At 38.8% G+C, this 19,711-nt stretch overlaps 1 protein-coding gene across 1 annotated transcript in view; it reads right to left on the bottom strand.

The window, feature by feature from the left end:
- SLMAP (sarcolemma associated protein) overlaps positions 1-19,587 on the bottom strand; it is a 74,937-nt gene extending 55,350 nt beyond the window's left edge. Inside the window, exons 1-2 of the mRNA XM_057373419.1 lie at positions 19,512-19,587; positions 18,037-19,392 (exon numbers count right to left, since the gene is read on the bottom strand). Of these exons, the coding sequence (XP_057229402.1) occupies positions 18,037-18,234 (198 nt within the window). The 5' untranslated portion in view covers positions 18,235-19,392; positions 19,512-19,587. The remainder of the gene's footprint in view (positions 1-18,036; positions 19,393-19,511) is intronic.
- Between the last annotated feature and the right edge of the window lie 124 nt (positions 19,588-19,711).

The raw sequence follows: 19,711 nt of genomic DNA, 5'->3' as shown, positions 1-19,711 counted from the left end.
TTTGTACTCAAGGCACTGCCAAGCCATACCTCCAACAAAGTGAGATGCAAAATACCCTGAGAGGAGGCTGTATTTATTTGCAATGCATTCCTGGGTCAGGACTTTCAAAGCAAGTAGTAATTAAATACTAGTATTCATGAACAAAGGCTGATTTATTCTAGTATTCCTTTGAGATTAACTATTTAACAATAAAGAAAATGATAACTTATTTTAAACTTAAGAAATCCACATATGGAGATGGGTCTTGCCACCAATGGGAGAGAATGTATGAGCTGRTATTTGACAAGCAATCTTACAGAATATTCATCAGCCATTTCTTTAGCTGTGCCCTACTGGCTTCAAAACAAGAGGCAACCTTCTCACAGGTTCACAGCATCAGAAAATCCCCACAGAGGAACGGGCAGAGAGCAGATAAGGTGTTCAAGGATATGGTAATTACACTATCAAACATCGTGACTCACGATTCATACCTCTTAGTCAAGGGCAAAAAATCACATACACGGTACATTGGATCACAGATTAGAARGGTTGCTAACATGGCAAAATTTGCCAAGGTACAGCTTTCTACACAGACAGAAGTATTTTGCTGGCTTTCTTCCTAGCTGCTTTCCACCAGGGTCATCAGGGATGTTCCACTGGTAACACCTGTGCCCATGAATGTGATTTTTCAGACAAGCTAAAAATAAAAAAACCACACACACACAAAACAACCAATAACCCAAATCTCTTAATCTCTGTCAATAGAAACGCACCCAGAACACATCAGTGCCCATGACCAATCTGCCAGGGAGCATTAGGAGCAGGAGAACTGCAAGTACTGCTCCCAACCCCATGCCTATTCAGCTGAAAAGCCTGGGGGAGTGGTCATCCATGCCTCTCAAAAGTCATTATCAAGCCTTGCCATTTTTTTCCACTAAATGTGCCATATTTCCCTCTTGAATACAGACAAAAAATTTCAAAGTACAAAACAAACCTCTTTCTAGCATCAGAGATTCTGGATTGTCAGTGTAAGAAGAAATAGCCTCCACTGATGYTTTAATTCTTTAAACCACCATAAAGAAATTTTCCAAATCCCTTTCTCAAACACGAAAATGCCTTTTCCTTTCACTATTTAAAGTTGAATTGCAGCCACTAGAGGGCAAGGCCACGATACACAACACACTGCCCAGGCTGGGTAATGAAAACCAATGCCACAAGAAGCAGAGCAGAAAGTATAGCTAAAGACAGTTAATAATATGAAGATTCCGTTGTTCAAGGTTTTTTTTAAATACTGAATTTTCCATTAATTATAGGAATATACCCACATATTCTGTGGGATGCCTAAACTATTAATTCCATCTTTACAGTCWAAAGTCTCCCAGACAAGCTACTTCTACACTTCAATATCTATATTAACAATTCTTGTACTTCTCMGATTTTAAAATTAGGTTTCTCAACTTCAGTGTTCCTGACACTGAAATTATACAAGTTACTGGAATTCTACCCAGAATAAGCAAGCATACGTAAAAACCRGAATGCTGCCAAAGGCTTTTCCCATTAAATATAGAAGCTGAACTTCCTAATCAATGGTAAAAAATATCTAGCTAGAAATTGGCCATATGCTGCAAAAGAACCGGAATTAACATGCAGATTTTTCTGTGTCTAATCAGCATTTCAAAAAAAATGCTGTTCTGAGAACACTTAAGGCTTTTTCTGTACAAAGACAGCCCTTTTTTGAAATGTATTCTTGACATTTAATATATTAAATTCTGCTATAATTCATTATCTATGTTCTAAGAAGAACAAAAAACAAAGTCTAGAAGCTAAAGCAAACCAAGAGAATGAGTCACTTACTAAAAGAAAAAAATCCAACCAACAGAAGAATACACACTGGCAGCTCAAAACAAAAACATTTAAAGAATTATTTCAAAATCTATAGTCCCAACAGAACATGGAAAAAAGTTCAGCAAGCTTGTCATTAAAAATGATGACACTTAATAACAGTGGCAATGCAGTGGTACTGTGCATGAAATCAGTTCCATCTACACTGGCCCATCTACTCTATGGAAAAAAAGCATCTGTACTGYGTATCACCGAAACAGATGAGCCCTCAAATTAAGTTCACATAACATTCAAACTGCACTCCCAGTACAAACACAGCCTTCCCACAAAAAACATGTTTGCTGTTAAGTAATAAGCTTTGACATACCAAGAGGTTTGTCATCCAAGCTTAAATTTAATACAGCTGTAGACTAGATTACTTTGATTAAAGAAAAATCAGTAAGACTTTTACACTACCTATAATTAGTCTACTATTAGTACAAAGTTTTAATAAACTTTAATTAGGATTAGATGCTATCCAAAGCTTGTTTCAAAGGAAAATAGCTTGGCCCACTGGGAATCGCAGCGTTAAGAGCAACATGGTTAAATACAAGTTTTAGAGAAAAATGTGTGTCCCTATTGCTTCYTCCAGCTTTTTTGAAGCAAGTTTTATTCTKAMGCCAAGTAGCATATTCAGGTTCTAAGCAAATACCAGGCATATCAAACCCAATACGTGATGCAGGTTGGTAGAACATTTCATTGGATTTTTACAACTTTGCAGTATTTCRTTTTTTWAAAMAAAAAAATTTAAAATCCCAAACCAATCTGTGACACTTAGATGAATTTTAAAGTGTTAATCAGAAAAAAAGCTTCACAAGTTTGCCCAGCCTGCTTTAAAACAATTAAGATGTTATTGCAATAATAAAAACAGAATATGAMATTTATATATAGGTCAGTAACAGCTGTCCCAATTGCTTATACACAAATTCATGTGACTAYCCACCGAAGCTATAAAATCTGGGAGATACAGGAAACAAGTAAAGGTCAAGGCCCTGTCATATAAAAGCACCTTTCCACACTGCTCTGGTTAGTAGGCAGGTATTAGTCTGTCTACCACAGACTTACAATGTATGCTAGTCCTTCTCCTGCTTGATCTTAAAATTGTCCCTGCCTCTGTTGCCACCTGACAGCAGCTCCTCAGGGCTGAGGAAGTGGCTGTATTTTAGACATTCTTAAATGACAGACTGCAGCAGGAAAATGCCACCGTATGCACAACCTCAGCCTTCACGAATCTCTTGGCTTCACKGGATAGCACTTTCCTTGACTGCGCTCAGAATCTCCCATCTAGGTTTCCAGGGAAGTGTCACGAGTCAGTTCTCTGCTTTCCTCTCTGTATTTTGAATAGTTTTCATCCCACCAAGTTCACCAGTTCACACCAGGTCTATGCTGGGAGCAGTAACATTTCACAGCAATTGCGGACACACACCCTGTGCAGTTAACAGCTGTTGTGCTCTCCCTAACATCCGCTTCAAGAGTTGCACCACAGGACATCTCCAGCTTCCTCCCTGTTTATGCATTCTGGCTTCTTTTGGAATAGACAAAACCCTCATGGACAYGTGGTGGAACTGAGTGTAAAGCAGTCACCACCCAGCACGCTACTGCAACACGTGCAGAGCACATAAGGGACTAGAAAAACATCACAGAATATCCTGTACTCCTCCAACCTTCAACAAGATACCTTAAAAACAAAGGGGTGCTGAACTTCTGGACTGAAATGATAGTATTTCATTCCTAACAAGCTCTCATGGAACAAACAAAATGCATTTTTACTACATTTATTTCAGGGCTTGCTCCTGTGTCTCTTAAAATTAGTTGAAGTCAGATAAAATAAACATGTACCGTTAATGAAGGTGCTTCATTTACCTTGTTACATTYCACTTTTCACACTTAATTCAAAACTGGACAACTTGAGCAGTTTATCTATCTCCTGGCTGCACAAACTGGATGGACTAYGAACTTCCAGACTTAGCAGCTGAGTGTCTCAAAACTTCCAAGAGCATCCACTCATCCAGTGCCAAGCAGACCTAATGCAAAGCCACGGCACGCTATCATCAGCCACCACCCAGCAGCTTTCTGCCACCTGTTTCTCAACATCAGCATTTCTTAACAGGCACATCAGAAACGTTGATGTTTTCTTCACTTCCCTTTGAAAGGTTAAGCTTGAAAACTTAAATACCAGAAAGAGCAAACTAGTAAACAAAATTGGGCAAACTACCTCAATAGTTCTCAGAATAAMAAAACAGAGAAGAAAAATCCCAAGAGAACTCACACACCCACTATTCTTAAAAAGCTAGGCATTTCATACCAACTGAACTTTAACCTTTATTCCTAACCATTCTACAAATACAAAAATATTTTGCATAAAATATTGTACAAATATAAATTCTTACACTTTCAGTAGGTMCTTCTGGATTCTATTGGTCACTCATACATACAATAACCAATGTGCAAATTATTAATTCAGTTTTCACTTGTTACAAAAAACTAATCATCATTTACACAAAGAAAGTCACTTGACAGCAATATTCCATAAGTTACAATAGAAGTATTCTTGCAAGCCACACTACAAACCTTCAAAAAAGCCTATTTAAAAACAGGTGAAGTGGTCAACAATAAGTGTCTCAAATATGGCAGAGGGAGCATACTTCTCTCATGAGGAACTATCTTACATAAAGAGCTGAAACTAATTTACCTACAATCTTTCATGGAACATAACCCACCTTCGAACTACATGATTAGCTCAATTTAAAAACAACAACAACCACCAAAAAAATCTATCTGGTATACAAGTATTTTACTTCACGATAAATGAAGCTTCTTACAACTGCCATTCCTGCATTGCTCACAACAATGACTCTTTTCAACATACTAAGAATATTTTGATAGAACCTAAGAAATTAGACTGACGTAAGTGTTTTATAAAATTAAATATTCAAACAACAGAACACAGAAACTTGCCAATAAAAAACTTTGTTACCTTAAATGACAATTTTAACGTTTACGATCATTTTTCAACAGCGCAGAACTCTGCTCTTCGTGCACCTTTGCTCATGGTACAAGYAAATTTAAAAAGCAGAAGTAGCAATACATGTTTCCTGTTGGTTTTTCTTTCTTTTTTTTTTTTCTTTTAAAAAGGGCAATTTGCAATCTARTGTGTGCAATTGTGACTTCAATAGCTCTTCAGTTTCAGTATTCCCTTTTGCATCATTTGATCCACATTACAGTGATCCCTTTGTCTCTATCCCATCCTCGTACCATTTCCAGTGTGAACTACACAATCTTCAGCACTCAATGCTCTTCTCACCCAACTGTTTATCCCCAGTACAGCATCAGTGCTGACAGGAAGCTCACCTCAACAGTTGTCCAACCTGACCACACACATGTGCTTTCTGCCCTCACAGCATCTGTGCACCCACAGACCACCTTCCATGGCTCCAGGCTCAAACCAGAAATAGTGACCTCCAGAACTGGTTGTTTGTATTTGCAAAGAATGAGAAACAGAACCAGTGAAGTTTCTTTCAGTGTTTCCAGCCTCTCTCCAGCTCCCAAACCCACTTATGTCTGGCTGCTCCATCATCACATGATACACACTCAAAGCCACTTGGACACCAGATGAGAGGAACACAAGATGCACTCAGCTGGAATTTTACCACTGGCGTTTGTACTTTGCGGAAAGAAACAGTAACAAGACGAAGGTGTTACTTGGGATCACTTACTAGACTCCAGTGGGGGAGTGTTGTGAAAAACAGACAGGTAACTCTTTTAAAAACCTGGAATTCTTTTCATCCCAAAGATGGGAAGGAAGACAGCACCAACATAACAGATCACGGACAAAGGAGCTGAAGTCTAAGTTTAGTTGTTTTAAGAGTGGCCCAAGAGTGAGAGTCAGAATGAGAASGACAGGATGAATGATGGAGCTGTTATGCAGAATGGCTCACGTGGCATTTGACAACTGGTTTAGAAATACTCTGYGCAGCCATAACCTTTTCTGTCACAGATTTGTTCTTATATCTTCAGTTTTGTCAAATACCTTGCTAAGAATCAGTATTTTGCAGAACATTTTATTTTTTCACCTTCTCAACTAGAGAAAATAAAGGGATATTTAATTCCACAACCAGAAATACTGTATTTTCTAATGGTAACATATATACCTTAAAATTGAAATGAAGCTGCTACCCAGCAATTGACTAAGAAACAATACAGAGAGAAACTCCTTGCTACAGAGGYTTTAAGCCTCAAGAGGATCAGCTAAATGAAACAAGGAAGACCCTATTCTGAATTTGGGCTCATTTTGCTTTTTTGCTGCCTACTCCATTTCACTACTCCTGGTCATTTAGACTACTGCCCTAATGCTGGCAAGGGTATCTTGCTCTAAATAAGTGTTAACACCAACACTTTCAGAAACTTGTAGGTTCAGTGACCTTGTATTCAATAAAATGGATTTTCACTGGACAATGCAAGCTGACAAGATTTTGTTCTATGCTATTTGCTGTAGTTGTTCTGTCAAAGGTACTAAAAAGCACAGAGGAACACAGAAACAGTGAAAAAGTACCTTTTGAATTGAAACAAAATTCTGCAAGAGTAGAACTGAAACTGAAAAGCATGAGGTCTCGCTGAACTGAAACTCTGAGTTTTGAAGCAAATAACTAAGACTCTATATTGCACCACAGTTTTCATCAGCATTGTTGAAAGATGCAAGACATCTAGGCTTTCTGACATCTAGGCTGTGGGACATCTTTAACAGTTCTACCAGGGCAGAATATCAACACATCTGAAAAAAAACTGTTAGCACCCTTATAAAGAACAGTCACCCATATCTRTTCTCCAGAACCTGAAGCTCARGCACTTGAAAAAAACTAAACAAGTATTTAAAAGATAATGTTCTTAAAACTTTYAAGTTTGGCTTCATACAGTGCTAGCATGCTAAACAAGTGTGTTAATTATCACAATTCAGAATTTAAATCATAATACCCTTACTAAGACTCAAGTGTAGGCAGGTATCTAAGTGTTTTACATTGTAAACAAGCCACATTTAACTGAATTTACCACTTGTGATTACATAAAATAAATATACAAGACATTCCTCTCCTCATAATCCTTCTTCAAGCAAGGTCATAGAGCTCTTCCCAAAGGCTTGTTTATCAAAGCAGATAAACTTTCTCCTCCCTCTTTTAAGATGCCAGCAAGCAACACTCACACTTCAAAGGCTGCATTAAAAAGGCAAGTACAGCTCATACTCTTTCAAATGCTCAGAAATGCAATGCATGAGGGAAATGAGTTCACCTTCACCAGCCTAAGCCTACACAGCAGAAACCAAAAGAACCCTGCTAAGAYGTCAAAATGGCCCTCAGACCTGCTCATGGGCACAACTGATAAAAGTGCACTCCTGACAGCTGTATGAGCAAATGCAGTGCACCTAACAGCTATCTGGTCTTGTGGTCATTTATTATTGGTGTAGTTTTTTTCCTCTGAAATGGGGCATTTCATCAAGAATTATTAAAAGTACACACAGAAATTCTACTGCTTTGAAATACAATAATTGTAAGAGAAACTACTACTACTATGCTACTACTTAGTGAGTACAATGAAGTTAAAAAACACCAAGATAAAAGCAATGATGGGAGGGAAAAAACCCCAAAAACTGGAAGGTGCCCCATCCCTGGAATTTCTGAAGGCTAGGCTGGATGGGGCTCTGAGTAACGTGGCCAAGTGGGAAGCGTCCCTGCCCATGGCAAGGGTGTTGGAATCAGATGATCTTTAAGGCCCCTTCTAATTCAAACATTCTGTGAGTCCGTGATCAGTAGCAKGTTGGTCCTGTCCATTCACCATATCACCTCTAGCTTTATGGAAAGCAAACCACAGAGTAGGCTATATGTAGTAGTTATATGGGTCAAAAATAACAAAAAAAAGACTGAATTGGCCCATTTTTCATATTTGACTCAGTACACTCACTAAAATACTTTTTCGTATCCTAGCAATTATACTGTCACTGCTAATACTAAATTTTTTAAAAAGTTGGCCCTTTCCTGTAATCCAGCRTATTTGTTTTGCTTGTGATGTTTTTTACCACATTATTTGTAAATTCAAGCAGAACTTTCCAAAAGTCACAACTTCTTTTCAGATAGTAAAGACAAAAGAAGAAAGGAAGCAAATCAGCTTTCTAGGTACAGTTTCTTMTATCTCACCCACTAAATACAAATATTAAACACAATTTTAATATAGTAAATATAACCAGTGCTGAAATAAAAATGCATGTTGACTGTGTCTGTAAATGTAATAATTAAACTAAGGCTAAGAACATTTTCTGTCCATACAGAAATACAAATGCTCATTCTAAAATAGATCCTATCACTACAACTGTCCCATGAAAAGAATACTTGGGACACCTCAGCATAAGTGTAGCAGTTGAAAAAAATTACCTCTTCCAAATGTCTACATGTATAACCAAGCACTTATTATTTCTTAAATCCTTTYATTGTCTGAAAAGTTTTGGTCTGAACTGGACAGAAGTCTCCACTCAGCTTTGCTCAYCAGTATAGTAACTGTCTAAAGCAATACTGAAAGCAGAATGGTTTAACATACTTTCAAGATTTGAGGCACAATACSAGCAAGYAGATCMAGTCACTGAAATAATGTTAGAAGATTACATGTACCCTAACATTAGACTCAAARCTACATCTTCATAAAAGTCTTTAAAGGATATTACAAAACAATTATTTACAAAACAGCAATTATGAAAAAAGATGCGGACAGCAAGTTTTAAAGTGTAAAACACATCAAAGAGAGTAGGAGTTACAGATCTCAAACTGAAGAGTAGTAGTCATCAAGATCCTTTAATACTAGTTTATAAAACTCAGATCATCTAAAATTTATCTAGCAACACTTATCCTGAGAAGACTCAGCATTAAGCTCTGTGGGAAAGGAAGGAAGGAAAATGAGCACACTTGCATTTGACAACCAGGAGAGACCAAAAAAACCCCTCTTACCTGCACATCTGAAAAATTGTTCAACTGCAGGGACATTTACACCAGCTTGTAAAGCACCCAAAATCCCAGAACAGGATGACCTAAGGAACCCACAGGAACGCAATCTGGATGTCCCAGAGTGGCTCAGAGAAAGCAGGACAGCTGTGTTGGTGCAGTGTTTTGCCAAACTAACCCTTCCCAAGCCCACTTCTGGAACACAGGGTCAGGGAAGGTCAATCTGCAACTAAAATGCAGATCTGCATTAAATTTGTCAGGAGGCAATATCCTGCAACAGGAGGGATATACAATCTGTGCTGATCTCAGTCAGTGAGACAGCATACAGACAGAGATTCCAAATCAAAACATGAATCTTGAAAGAAAGGTTATCCTTGTGTGTCAATGCAATCCATTTGTTCAAATACAAAAACCACCAGAAACATTTTCCTTTCTGTTTACATGGAAATTAAAAGTTACACAGCACACTTAGCTTTGAAACTTTCTAATTAAGAGTAATTCATAAATGTAACCAAAGATCAGAATGACGCCATGGGTAAAGAGCATTCAAATAGACTTAGAACATCCACATGCCATTCTGTGTTATAGGTAACATMTTATTAATATAAATAGCAGCCTATCAGTTCTCTTAATTACACAGACAAAATCACTGGTCTTCACWGTCACAGACAATATTTATTATACCTACCAAAGCTCTGCTTAAGYAGCACAACCATCAGCTTTACCTAATGTCAACTAGCTATAAAGATTGAAAAAACAAATATGCCCTTTCCACAACAACTTGTATTCCTGGCTTTCTCTTACAAGTGCTAAGATATGCAGTCTAAGAAAAGTCCTCAAAGAGGAAGAGTGGAAAAAAAAAATTCCCCTTTGACTTCTTAAAAAGGAAGTAGYGGTTGACAGTTGTAAGTGAAAGTGTTGTATTATTTCCACCCTTATGGACTCAGGGGTGGAATTAGGAACATTCTTATGTCTTCCATTTAGTGATTCTTCTCCTCCAGAAATTATCTTAAAATTTACTCAGCACATTTTGGGGGTAACTTTCAGTTACACTATAAAAAAGTACTCCCGGTATGCCATAATACTAAATTCTATCTATATATACATATACTGGAAGTTAGAAACATARCTTAGGACAACAGCAACACAGGCTAATCTACCAGCTAATATGTCTAACATGGACCTCGGAAGCTTATTTACTGGTAGGGATTAATTTCGTGCCCAAAATCCTCTACCAAGACCACAAGCAATCTCAACTCATTAGATCTGCTCATCTATGTCCTTATGTCCACACCAACCTCAGTATCCTCTGCCAGTTCATCCATGTCACAGAATTTGCTGTCCTTATTCACATCCTCACAGTGGATACAACTCTAACTACTTAATGACCTAGAGTTCTGGAATCCATAGAAACAAAAGAAATTTCATCAAACTTATTCTTTGTTCCACAAAAATACGTGTTAATATTGACATAACCTTAAAAATCCTCTGGCATCCAGCAAGAGGAATCCCTGTAATGACAGCAAGAAAAAACAAGGAGTTGCTATTACCTACAGAGATCAAAGACCTGCAAAAATAACTTGGCTGCAGAATGGATTCTTTCACAATCAGATCTAAAAAACAAAGCTTTTTTTTTAATAATGAAATGAAAAACGTGAAGAAATACAAGTGACTCACTATGCCTCCTGAAAGCTTTCAGATTCTTCAAGCACCTGGAAACAGTAGGTCTAAATGCAAACCCAGCAATGCCTGAATAAAATCACAAGCAATACTACGGAAACTGATTTGCAATTCTATTGCCCATAACTATCTGGACTAACTATCACAGCTAAAAACCAAAAAAAAAGAAAGAGATAATGACTGTGCCACAAGTAACTGGGAAAGCCTAAYAGAATATTAAAAGGCAAAAAGGTAGTCAGGCTAAAAGCTTAGCTTTGCAGAACCGAGGGATCTGCCTTCTAACCCCTATAATTAAACATGACACTTCAAGGAAAACAATTAAAAAAAAACAGAAAGCAAGGCATAATTATTAAACTCTGCTGGGGTGGGGTTGAAAAATAAAAAGAAAAACCACAGAACACTGATACTATGGCAAAGAATAAATTTTACATAAATCTAGGTTCAAACTTAATTTCACTCAACTTCCAAAAACAGAGCAACTTTGGAAAACTTCCAGATAAAAGCAAAAACTTCCATATCAGATTATACTAATGACATATGCAGATGGCAGCARCCAGTACCAAATGTCTTCAAAAGAACTTGCTGTACAAATATCTATCYGGCCCATTACAGAGCTTTTCGTCTTGGATTTGAAACACAAGCATTTCTACTCCTTCCTTTAAAAAGGGTATYACWCAATACATGGTTACAAGAATCCACAACTTTTCTTGAACTCTTGCATTTATTTTATTTTTATGGAAGAAATACTACAAGTGTAATTATGAGAATATGAAGCACTAATAACTCAATTCTTAGATTGCTATTCAATATTCTCTTAATACAAGAGCAAAAGGTCATCTTTTTTCTTACATAGTTTTTATACATATATGASACATTGCATGGTTTCTGKATTGAAGACTTTCTGYAATAARTATTTTTAACACATTTKAATTATRATGTGAAAACTAAAACTAAACAAGRTATTCCTACTGRGAAAAAACTTACTTTAATGGTAGCACAATGTCACAATTTTTCAATTTAGTTACAAGTTCTCCCCTTTTACACTAATAGGACTTTCGCAATTGAGCCCATCTCACCATCAATTCTTCAGTCTTCCCAACAGTTAGTTAATGTTATTTTATAACGTAAAAGTTATGAATAACACATATTTCCCTCCACTACACACCACAGTTCAACTATCAACACTGTAATGTTCCTTAGCTCTGCAAAGATCTTATCAATTCCTTATGCCCTAAATTACCCTTAACTAATCCCAGGACTTTTTATGTTTGCTTTTTACAAAACTAAAACAAAACAAAACAAACAACAACCAACCAAACAAACAAAAAAACCAACCAAAAAAAAAACCACAAAAAAAAGGTTAAACTTCTGTTAGCATGTTCTGTGTTTTTCCACTCAACTACAGTGTTACTACAGGATTTTGGACTTTCTATTATAAGCCTGCTGGAAGTTCATCATTTATTTATACTTTCTCAAGACTGAAATAAACTCTAAGGCATTGCTCAATCACACACAAGTCTGGTACAACACAACAGGAAAATTGTATCCAATTAATTGTCTGGCTGCAGCACAATGATTTTCCTTTTCAAGGAGGAAACTGTTCTGGGCTCTGGCAGACAGATAGGTCTTCTTGCAAGATGGTACAGCCCAACCCATCTCTCTGCCTGATGTTTCCACTCCTAGAGCAGACTGAAAAAACACTTCCCTATATTCAACAAAAATGTGCCAATGCTGAGCCTTCTTCCAACAATTCTGCTACAAGCAGAAAGGTTTCTGGAAAGACAGACAAGTCAGGAACATGAATGCATTATCACAGCAAGATCTAACAAAATTCAGAACTAYTGGATAATCCAAACTCTCAGCAAGWGAGCAATATTAACAGGAAGCAAGTATTGATGTGATTCMRAAGAAAATCCAGAGACAACAAACAATCGTGTAATTTAGCAGCAATAGACTGTAAAATTGCTAGCTATAGGGATGGAGACAGCATTTTTCCTTTTCACTGGACTGGTTCCACAAACAATCATCTTCACTTTATGTTACCTATTAAAAGAWATGACAAAAGCCAAAATGCAACAAAAAAGCTGAGTAGGTATCAAGACACTTTGCAGAATTCCAGCTAGATCAGATTCAGATCAACACAGCCAAAGTAGCACAGTGACACACACACTCCTCACCCACACAGCCCTTTACAGCAAACACAAATTAAATTACYGTCATTAGATAAATAAGCAAATGAAGTTGTCAAATTTATCAAGAAAAATGAGAAGGTGAAGGCAAATCAAAGTWATTCTCCAGTAAATCCATGTAAATCCACCTGCAAATGATCAATGGGATTGCCCAACTAACATATGAAAAAGTAAAAATCAAGAACAACTTTACATAATTGAAGTGTAAGAAAGCAATTTTTTGCATTTATAAGCCTGGGTCCAGCAGCAAACCCAAACCATTCCATTAGAGATCTAAGGAAAACACATTTACTGCCCTTCATTCCGGCTAAGTAACCTGATTCATTTGAGGTTTGTAAAAATTCATTGCAAATACAAAAGGGATTTTTGTTTGTTTTTAAAGCCTAATCAATGTGTTGGTGTTCCTGGCTCAGGATAGATGCATCATGACTGCAATGGATCAGCTCCAAGAATCACAGTATTAGCTCTGCAGCAGTGGCTCTAGATGGTATCTCTGCAGGGAAATCCTTGTCAGCACTGACTTACCTCTCCTATAAATGGCTGTCCGCACTCCTACACGGGCTTCTAAAACCTTGGTGCTGAAGTTTGTGGAAAGCAAAAGCTCCCTAGCCCATACTATGCTCATGATCATACCAGTATAAAATTGGATGGTTCATTCAGGGTGAAAAGCACTTACATAAAAATATTAACAGGTGAACCTAAGGGCTGCCTGACATCACCCTCTTACCAGAAGCACCTAAGCACTGGAGTTTCACCTTAGTGCATTACAGCAGATCCCAGGTCAGTCTCCCAGGGCACTTGGAACAAACATTCAGTGTTTAGAATATAAAGAGTCTCTACTGCAGACTGTAAGCTTACAGCAACATCAAGAGTMTTGAAAAATAGAATATCTGTTCATCTCTCAGACAACAATCCTAACAGAAAGCTGAAAAGATATAATTGAGGGAAACAAATCACAGACATGRTATCTACCAAAATAAATGCTACTGATACATGAGAAATTAAACACCCCTTATACACGCCAACACTAAATAGGCCAGAGTATCACACAGGAATCTCTACTGGAAGCAGCAGGAAAAAATCTCCCACAAAAACACTGCAATTCAATTTTTCATATCCCACTTAGYTTTTCAAGATAAATTTACTAAAATAGTTCTGAACAAACAGAATGTCCAGAGAAAATGTTCTGTACTTGCCTGAATCATGCCAAGTTCTTGATATCCACAAAACATTTTATGAAATGTTGAGTAACTTATTTCCTCTTCAGTAATTTTTTTTTCTTTCTTTCATATCAATTTACTTCTATCTCTAGTACAATACAGCAAAAAGAACGACCATCTAATCTCAGCTCCTGTTTATCCATATATTTCTTGCATTAGTGGTGCAAAATTAGACACAGTATCCTAGGTAGGGTCTAATAAGCTGCAAGGGGCTCTTCCTTCCCAAGTGCAGCTGCCACGTTTGTCCTGATGCTCCTKTCTGCCCGTTCACCACGTATTTTAGAAACCATAAAACACAGAGTTAAAGAATTTCATTTACTATTATGTGACTATAGGTTCCAATATACTAGTTCGCATTTCTACCACCAAGATATGAATATGCTCTATTCAATTAATATCCACTTTAATTTAAAAGAAAACAAAGGTATAAGCAACCATTAACACAGCAGCTGGTGCCTACACTTTTTTGCAGTTATTAAAAATGACCAGTTCTTTGGAGTGCTTTTGATCTAATACTTTATTTTTCAAAGTTTCTCAGAGTCTTTGGTAAACTGTGGCAATGAATTCCCTATAAAAGGTACTTATAATAGCAACACAACAATCCAAGGCACTTARTAATTCCAGATTTCGAAAGCCTGGGTATCTGTCAGAAGCTTCAGGTTTCTACTAAAAGCTTATACAACATCTGTCCAAAGCATTTCTGCCTGGAAGAAGTCACATACAAAATCTCAAGGGTTTTCCACTTGCCTCTTTTTAAAAATGAAAACAAAACCCCMMAAAAATTTAAGATTATTTTGGTTAYGCAATTTTAAGGTGTTTCTCCCCATATGCAGTGATATGAGCTGAACAAACATATTTCAATTTTCTGAACTATAACCCACTTTCTCTTTTGCTTTGATTCACACTTTTTGGAACACTCCCTGCTCAGCATAACATCTACTTCCTACATATCTAGTGAGTCACTTTTTCAGGCACCTCTTAAAAAGCCCTCTAAAACCAGATTCATTAACTTGTAATTACTAGAAAAATAAAATAAAAATTATTTCTAAGCACAATATTGTAATGTTATCACTGCATGAAAAATCCACTAATTAACTGGGARTTATTACACTGTATCTACAAACATGGGGAAAAAGAGGTATTGCACTGGTTGTCTATAAAAGTATTACTAATCAYAGACAAAGTTCAAGCACAGATAATCCCACCACCATCTCCTTCCACCTTTATCTTACACATATTTAGGCTTACATATTATGTTACACAYATTTTAGAAAGCAAATCCAACTTTAAGTACCTGCTTTTAATTGCTATGTATTGGTGATCTTGAAAACTCAWCCTACTTACATCCTCAGTAATGCTGGTATTACACAGACATTATTTCCTTGGGCAAATAACTTTTTCCATGCATAATTAAAGTGCTTTTATACAAAGTAAACATTCACATCTTTCAACTCTAAGTAACGTGTTATCTTCAACTTGGTCTACTTATGTGACATATTTCATCTTATGCCTGCCTCTGCCTAAGGAAAAAATTCTGTACTACTTCCCTTGGCATTACTTACTGATGTTCCCTCTCTTCAGGTTCCACCCCTATTTACAGATGATACCGATAAAATTGTTTACAGACTATGTAGTAAACAGAATCACTCACATGATTCACTACACAAAATTCCAAGCCCTCAGGAAAAAAAAGAAGAGTATTTGAGTATAATTGAAAGGCAGCTCAAGAGGCAGCACAGAGACTAGACTGAGTGACTAGCAATGCCAGAAACTGGTATTGCCAAAGTCCACAACTTATGAAACTGCAGTCCCAGATCATTCATGAATCATTCTGAAATATCTGAAGATTTTTCCCATTACCAAATTAACATTTGAAGGTCTTCTATCTGTTGAAAAAACCCAGAACTGARAAATATCCTATACATAAGCTTCTAAGAAAGCTTTACAAATACTGTGACAAASAGAATTTGAGCAGGTTTAAATATAGGTCATTGATAGGATAATGACAATTTCCTAAATGAGATGTGCTTATTAGCAGTTATGTAAACAATTATMATAGATGTTAGTGCATGTAAATGCCCTGGCATAGTTTTAGGTTTTGGTTTGTATTTTGAAAACAACACAGAATTTTTTTAAGTAGTTCTTATGAGTCAAGATCAAGCCCGTATTTACCAGCATCTTCTACCTGCCTTTTTACAACAGCACTTGATACCTATTATCTCTAATGGTGCACTTCCCCCTCTCTGCCAATTTTCTCACTGTTTACCACTCGGATACTCAACCAGATGAAAAACCAGTCCACATTGCCAAGAAACAAACATAGCATGTGAAATTCTCCACACTGCTATACCAATGCTTTAAATCTCCTACCACACCACCACATTTAACATGCAACAAGAATGGATTCCAGGGCATGATCCCAAACCCATTCTTTAGCTGATCACTATGGCTACAGATCCCCACCTTGGCAATTTGCATCAGACCCTTGTCATATTTTCACATKATGGTATTTCAAGTACTCTCCCATACAATCCTCTTATTTACTACTACTAAGTTGCTATTTTAAAACAGGTACATAAAATGAGTAAGCATATAATTTTTTTACTTATATTAGAGAAGCCAAAGCTAACTGAAATTTAAAAACTGACAAAAAAAATCCATACCTGATGGTCTTCTAAGTTTTTCTGTCAGTAAGCCGATTTGCTCAACACACAGCGCTATGTCAAATTAACCATCTTGAATATGGCAGACCATTTGTAACCATAATAGAGCATGTGAGGGCCTCAAAATTTTTGTAAGTCTGAGACATGTTGATAAAAAGCTATAWGCATAATACTTTCTAATTTAAAGACAGTACAATAAATTGGAACGTTTTCTCTGCTGAGTCAAACAAGAAAGGTCAAAGACTAAACTGAAAGTGTTTCAAGCACTTAAGTTTTCTAGAATTCAAGAATGCACATACACAATAGAGCCAAAGCAACATGCTTAATGAAATATTTAATACAGATAGCAGTTTGTACAATTACCTGCAGGTAACTTGAAAGCCATGCCATAATCCAGCCTTMAGAAATTAAATGCTTGTCTTGTCCCATCATGCCCAAGTATTGCATAACATAGGRTAGTTAACAATGAAAGGTTTAAGAACTTTGACTGTGTTGCAGTGCAGCTCATGCTGTGTCATACTACTGAAAAAATCTGCACTAATTACAGACTATATTATTCTTAAAATCCAGAGCTACATTAGCTGCATTTCATAGAAGGGCTTGGTATGAATCTGAAAACCGGCTGATTTAGAGCACRTAAAGTTCTAGGGTGTAACATCAATTTATTTGGAAAAAAAATACAGTGCTGAGCAACTGCAGTCTGCACTTGGTTAATTTTTCGCTGGATATGTAAAATTAACTTAGCAGTCATTAAGTAAAACAACTTTACTTGTCCCAGTTCAATCCCTAGTGGTCAAAACACGCACTACAGGACCCCTCAATTCCACTTAACAAAACTGCCAGACTCGTGAGAGGAACTGTTAGGAAYACAGGATGTGTCTTAAAACCATTTTCACTATCAGTGAGACTATTTCATGAATGCCACTCATTATACTTCTGTTTCCAGTAATAAATTTTCTATCAGAACCAAACAAAATACTTCACAAAATTTCAAAATAACAAGTAGGAAGAGTGGCAAACAAACACAGTATTTCTTGTTAAATACATTTTTAAACGCTCCTCACAATCAATTTACATACACAGATAAAACAGTAATTTCTCAGCATTTGAAAAAAATACTATTCCACCACTATWTTGATACAATGTGCTTTCACATTTGCATGACTCACCTCAGAATCACCTACTTCCAGCAATGAATACGACACACRCAAGTCTTTCAGAATTCGAACCGTTTTCAACTGTTAATTTTATATACTTTTCATAATATTCAAAGATTTTGCTTATTAAGAAATTACCAACTTACCTGGAAAGTTACCATTTTAAAACAAATCTTACTCCTTCCCCACGCAACCACATTTATTATGGCAAAAAACAGAGCGATCCGCAATCTACAGACTTGCTAAAACAAACGGGCTGTTTCAGYGTTTATTTAAAAACATCTTACCTTGCCTGTCTTGTGATCAAACCAGACAAGAGCATGGTTCCTGGACAGCACCTTGCAGTCAAATGTGGCGTTGTTCTGGGCTGGCCGGCAGCGAGCCACGGAGCGGCCGATCTTGACAGGCTCGTCCAGGTAGACATGACGCTCCTGAAACGGGTGAGAGTTCGGGCGGCAAGTGAAGATGGCCAAGGCTGAAGGCATCGAGGACAGATTGTGGTTGCCACACCAACCAGAGATGAAGGGAGCCTCTTCTGATGCAGACTGTCCTCCGCAATTTTTAAAACACCTCCACAGCAACTTTATATTAAAGCAGGATAAATATTATCGTATGAGAGGCCTAACAACTCATTGTTTCAGTGTGTAAACTAATTCTGGCAATAATCCAGTGAAAAAGCCCCATTATGTCTTTTAACAATATCAGCAGTGGCCCAAAAAAAGTCTAAAACGTACAACCCTCAATCCATCCTCCTCTGGAAGAACAGGAACAAGCATCTGATTCCTTCAGAGAGAAGCAAAGGCCCCGTGAAAGAAGGATACAATGTCTTAAATCCAAGTAGATGARTCATACAAGTACTTTTGTTTGTAACCTCAACTGCCTTCTTTCCCCCCCTTCCGTAAACAACACTGACCGAAAGTCTGACCAATGCAACATGGAAGCAAGGAAAGGTYTAGGGAAGGGGGATGAAGGAGAAAGATTAGCGTCCTCTCTCACAGGGCACAGATCAGGAACTGGAAGATGAATACAAAGCCCTCGCTCCACAACAAGGATCTATTGCTTYACACAGCAATCCGCATTTCACCATCTTCGTGTTGAACCCCAGCAGAATAGGTGGTCCTCGATTTAGGATGCAGCGCGAGAGCTACACTGTTTTTCTCCCCTATACCAGATAAAGCTGAACTGGTCTACAGCTTCTGGGAGCCGCTCAGATAAGGAACTTGATAAGGCATGGAGAGGCTCCCAACTCCCCTTCTCCCGGGGACAAACCAAGGCGTGGRAAGGGTCCTTGGGGCTGGCCCGCGAGGTGCGGTGACAGGTCGCTCCCCGGCGGTGGCTCTGGCCGGCGGCGGGGTCGGTGTCCGTCCGTCRGCGGCGGCTCGGCAGGGGCGGACGGCGGGGGTTGCCCCGGGAAGTCCCCGCCAGGAGCCCCCGGCGCGGGGCGCGGCGGCGGCGGCTCCGCTCAGCCCCTCCGCAGGTGGCTGCGCATGAGGCGGGCCCGCTGCGCACTCCCGCGCTCTCCGCCCGCCCAACGCGGCTCCGCTGCCCCGGCGGCGGGAGAGGCCTGGCGGCCGGGCCCGGGCGCTCCCGCTCGGTCGCTCTGCCGCTCAGGCGGCCGCCGGCCGCGGGAACTTTCCTCCGACCTGCGGAGCCGAAAACAAACCGGGTCAGGCGCGTCCCTCAGCGCGTCCCCCCGCGTCCTCTCAGCCTCGCGCCGCGCAGCCCCACGAGCGGCACAGGGCGCGCCCCGCTCCCCCCTTACCTTGCGCGCAGCCGCCGCCATAGCGCCTGGAGCCCTTCCCGGTGTGGCCGCGGCGGCGGGGCCGGGGCGGGGCGGGGCCGGGGGCGGGCGGCGTGCGCACCGGCGGGCCCCGCGCATGCGCGCTGCGGGCGGTGAGGCTGCGGCACGGGCGGGCCCGCCCCGCTCCGGGCGTGTGGGGAGGGGGCGGCGGGATGGGCCGG

Source organism: Malurus melanocephalus, unplaced genomic scaffold (genome assembly GCF_030028575.1).
Source record: "Malurus melanocephalus ecotype Western Australia unplaced genomic scaffold, MMel_1.1 scaffold_196, whole genome shotgun sequence".
Classification (NCBI taxonomy): domain Eukaryota; kingdom Metazoa; phylum Chordata; class Aves; order Passeriformes; family Maluridae; genus Malurus; species Malurus melanocephalus.
This window is presented reverse-complemented; position numbering and strand designations above follow the sequence as displayed.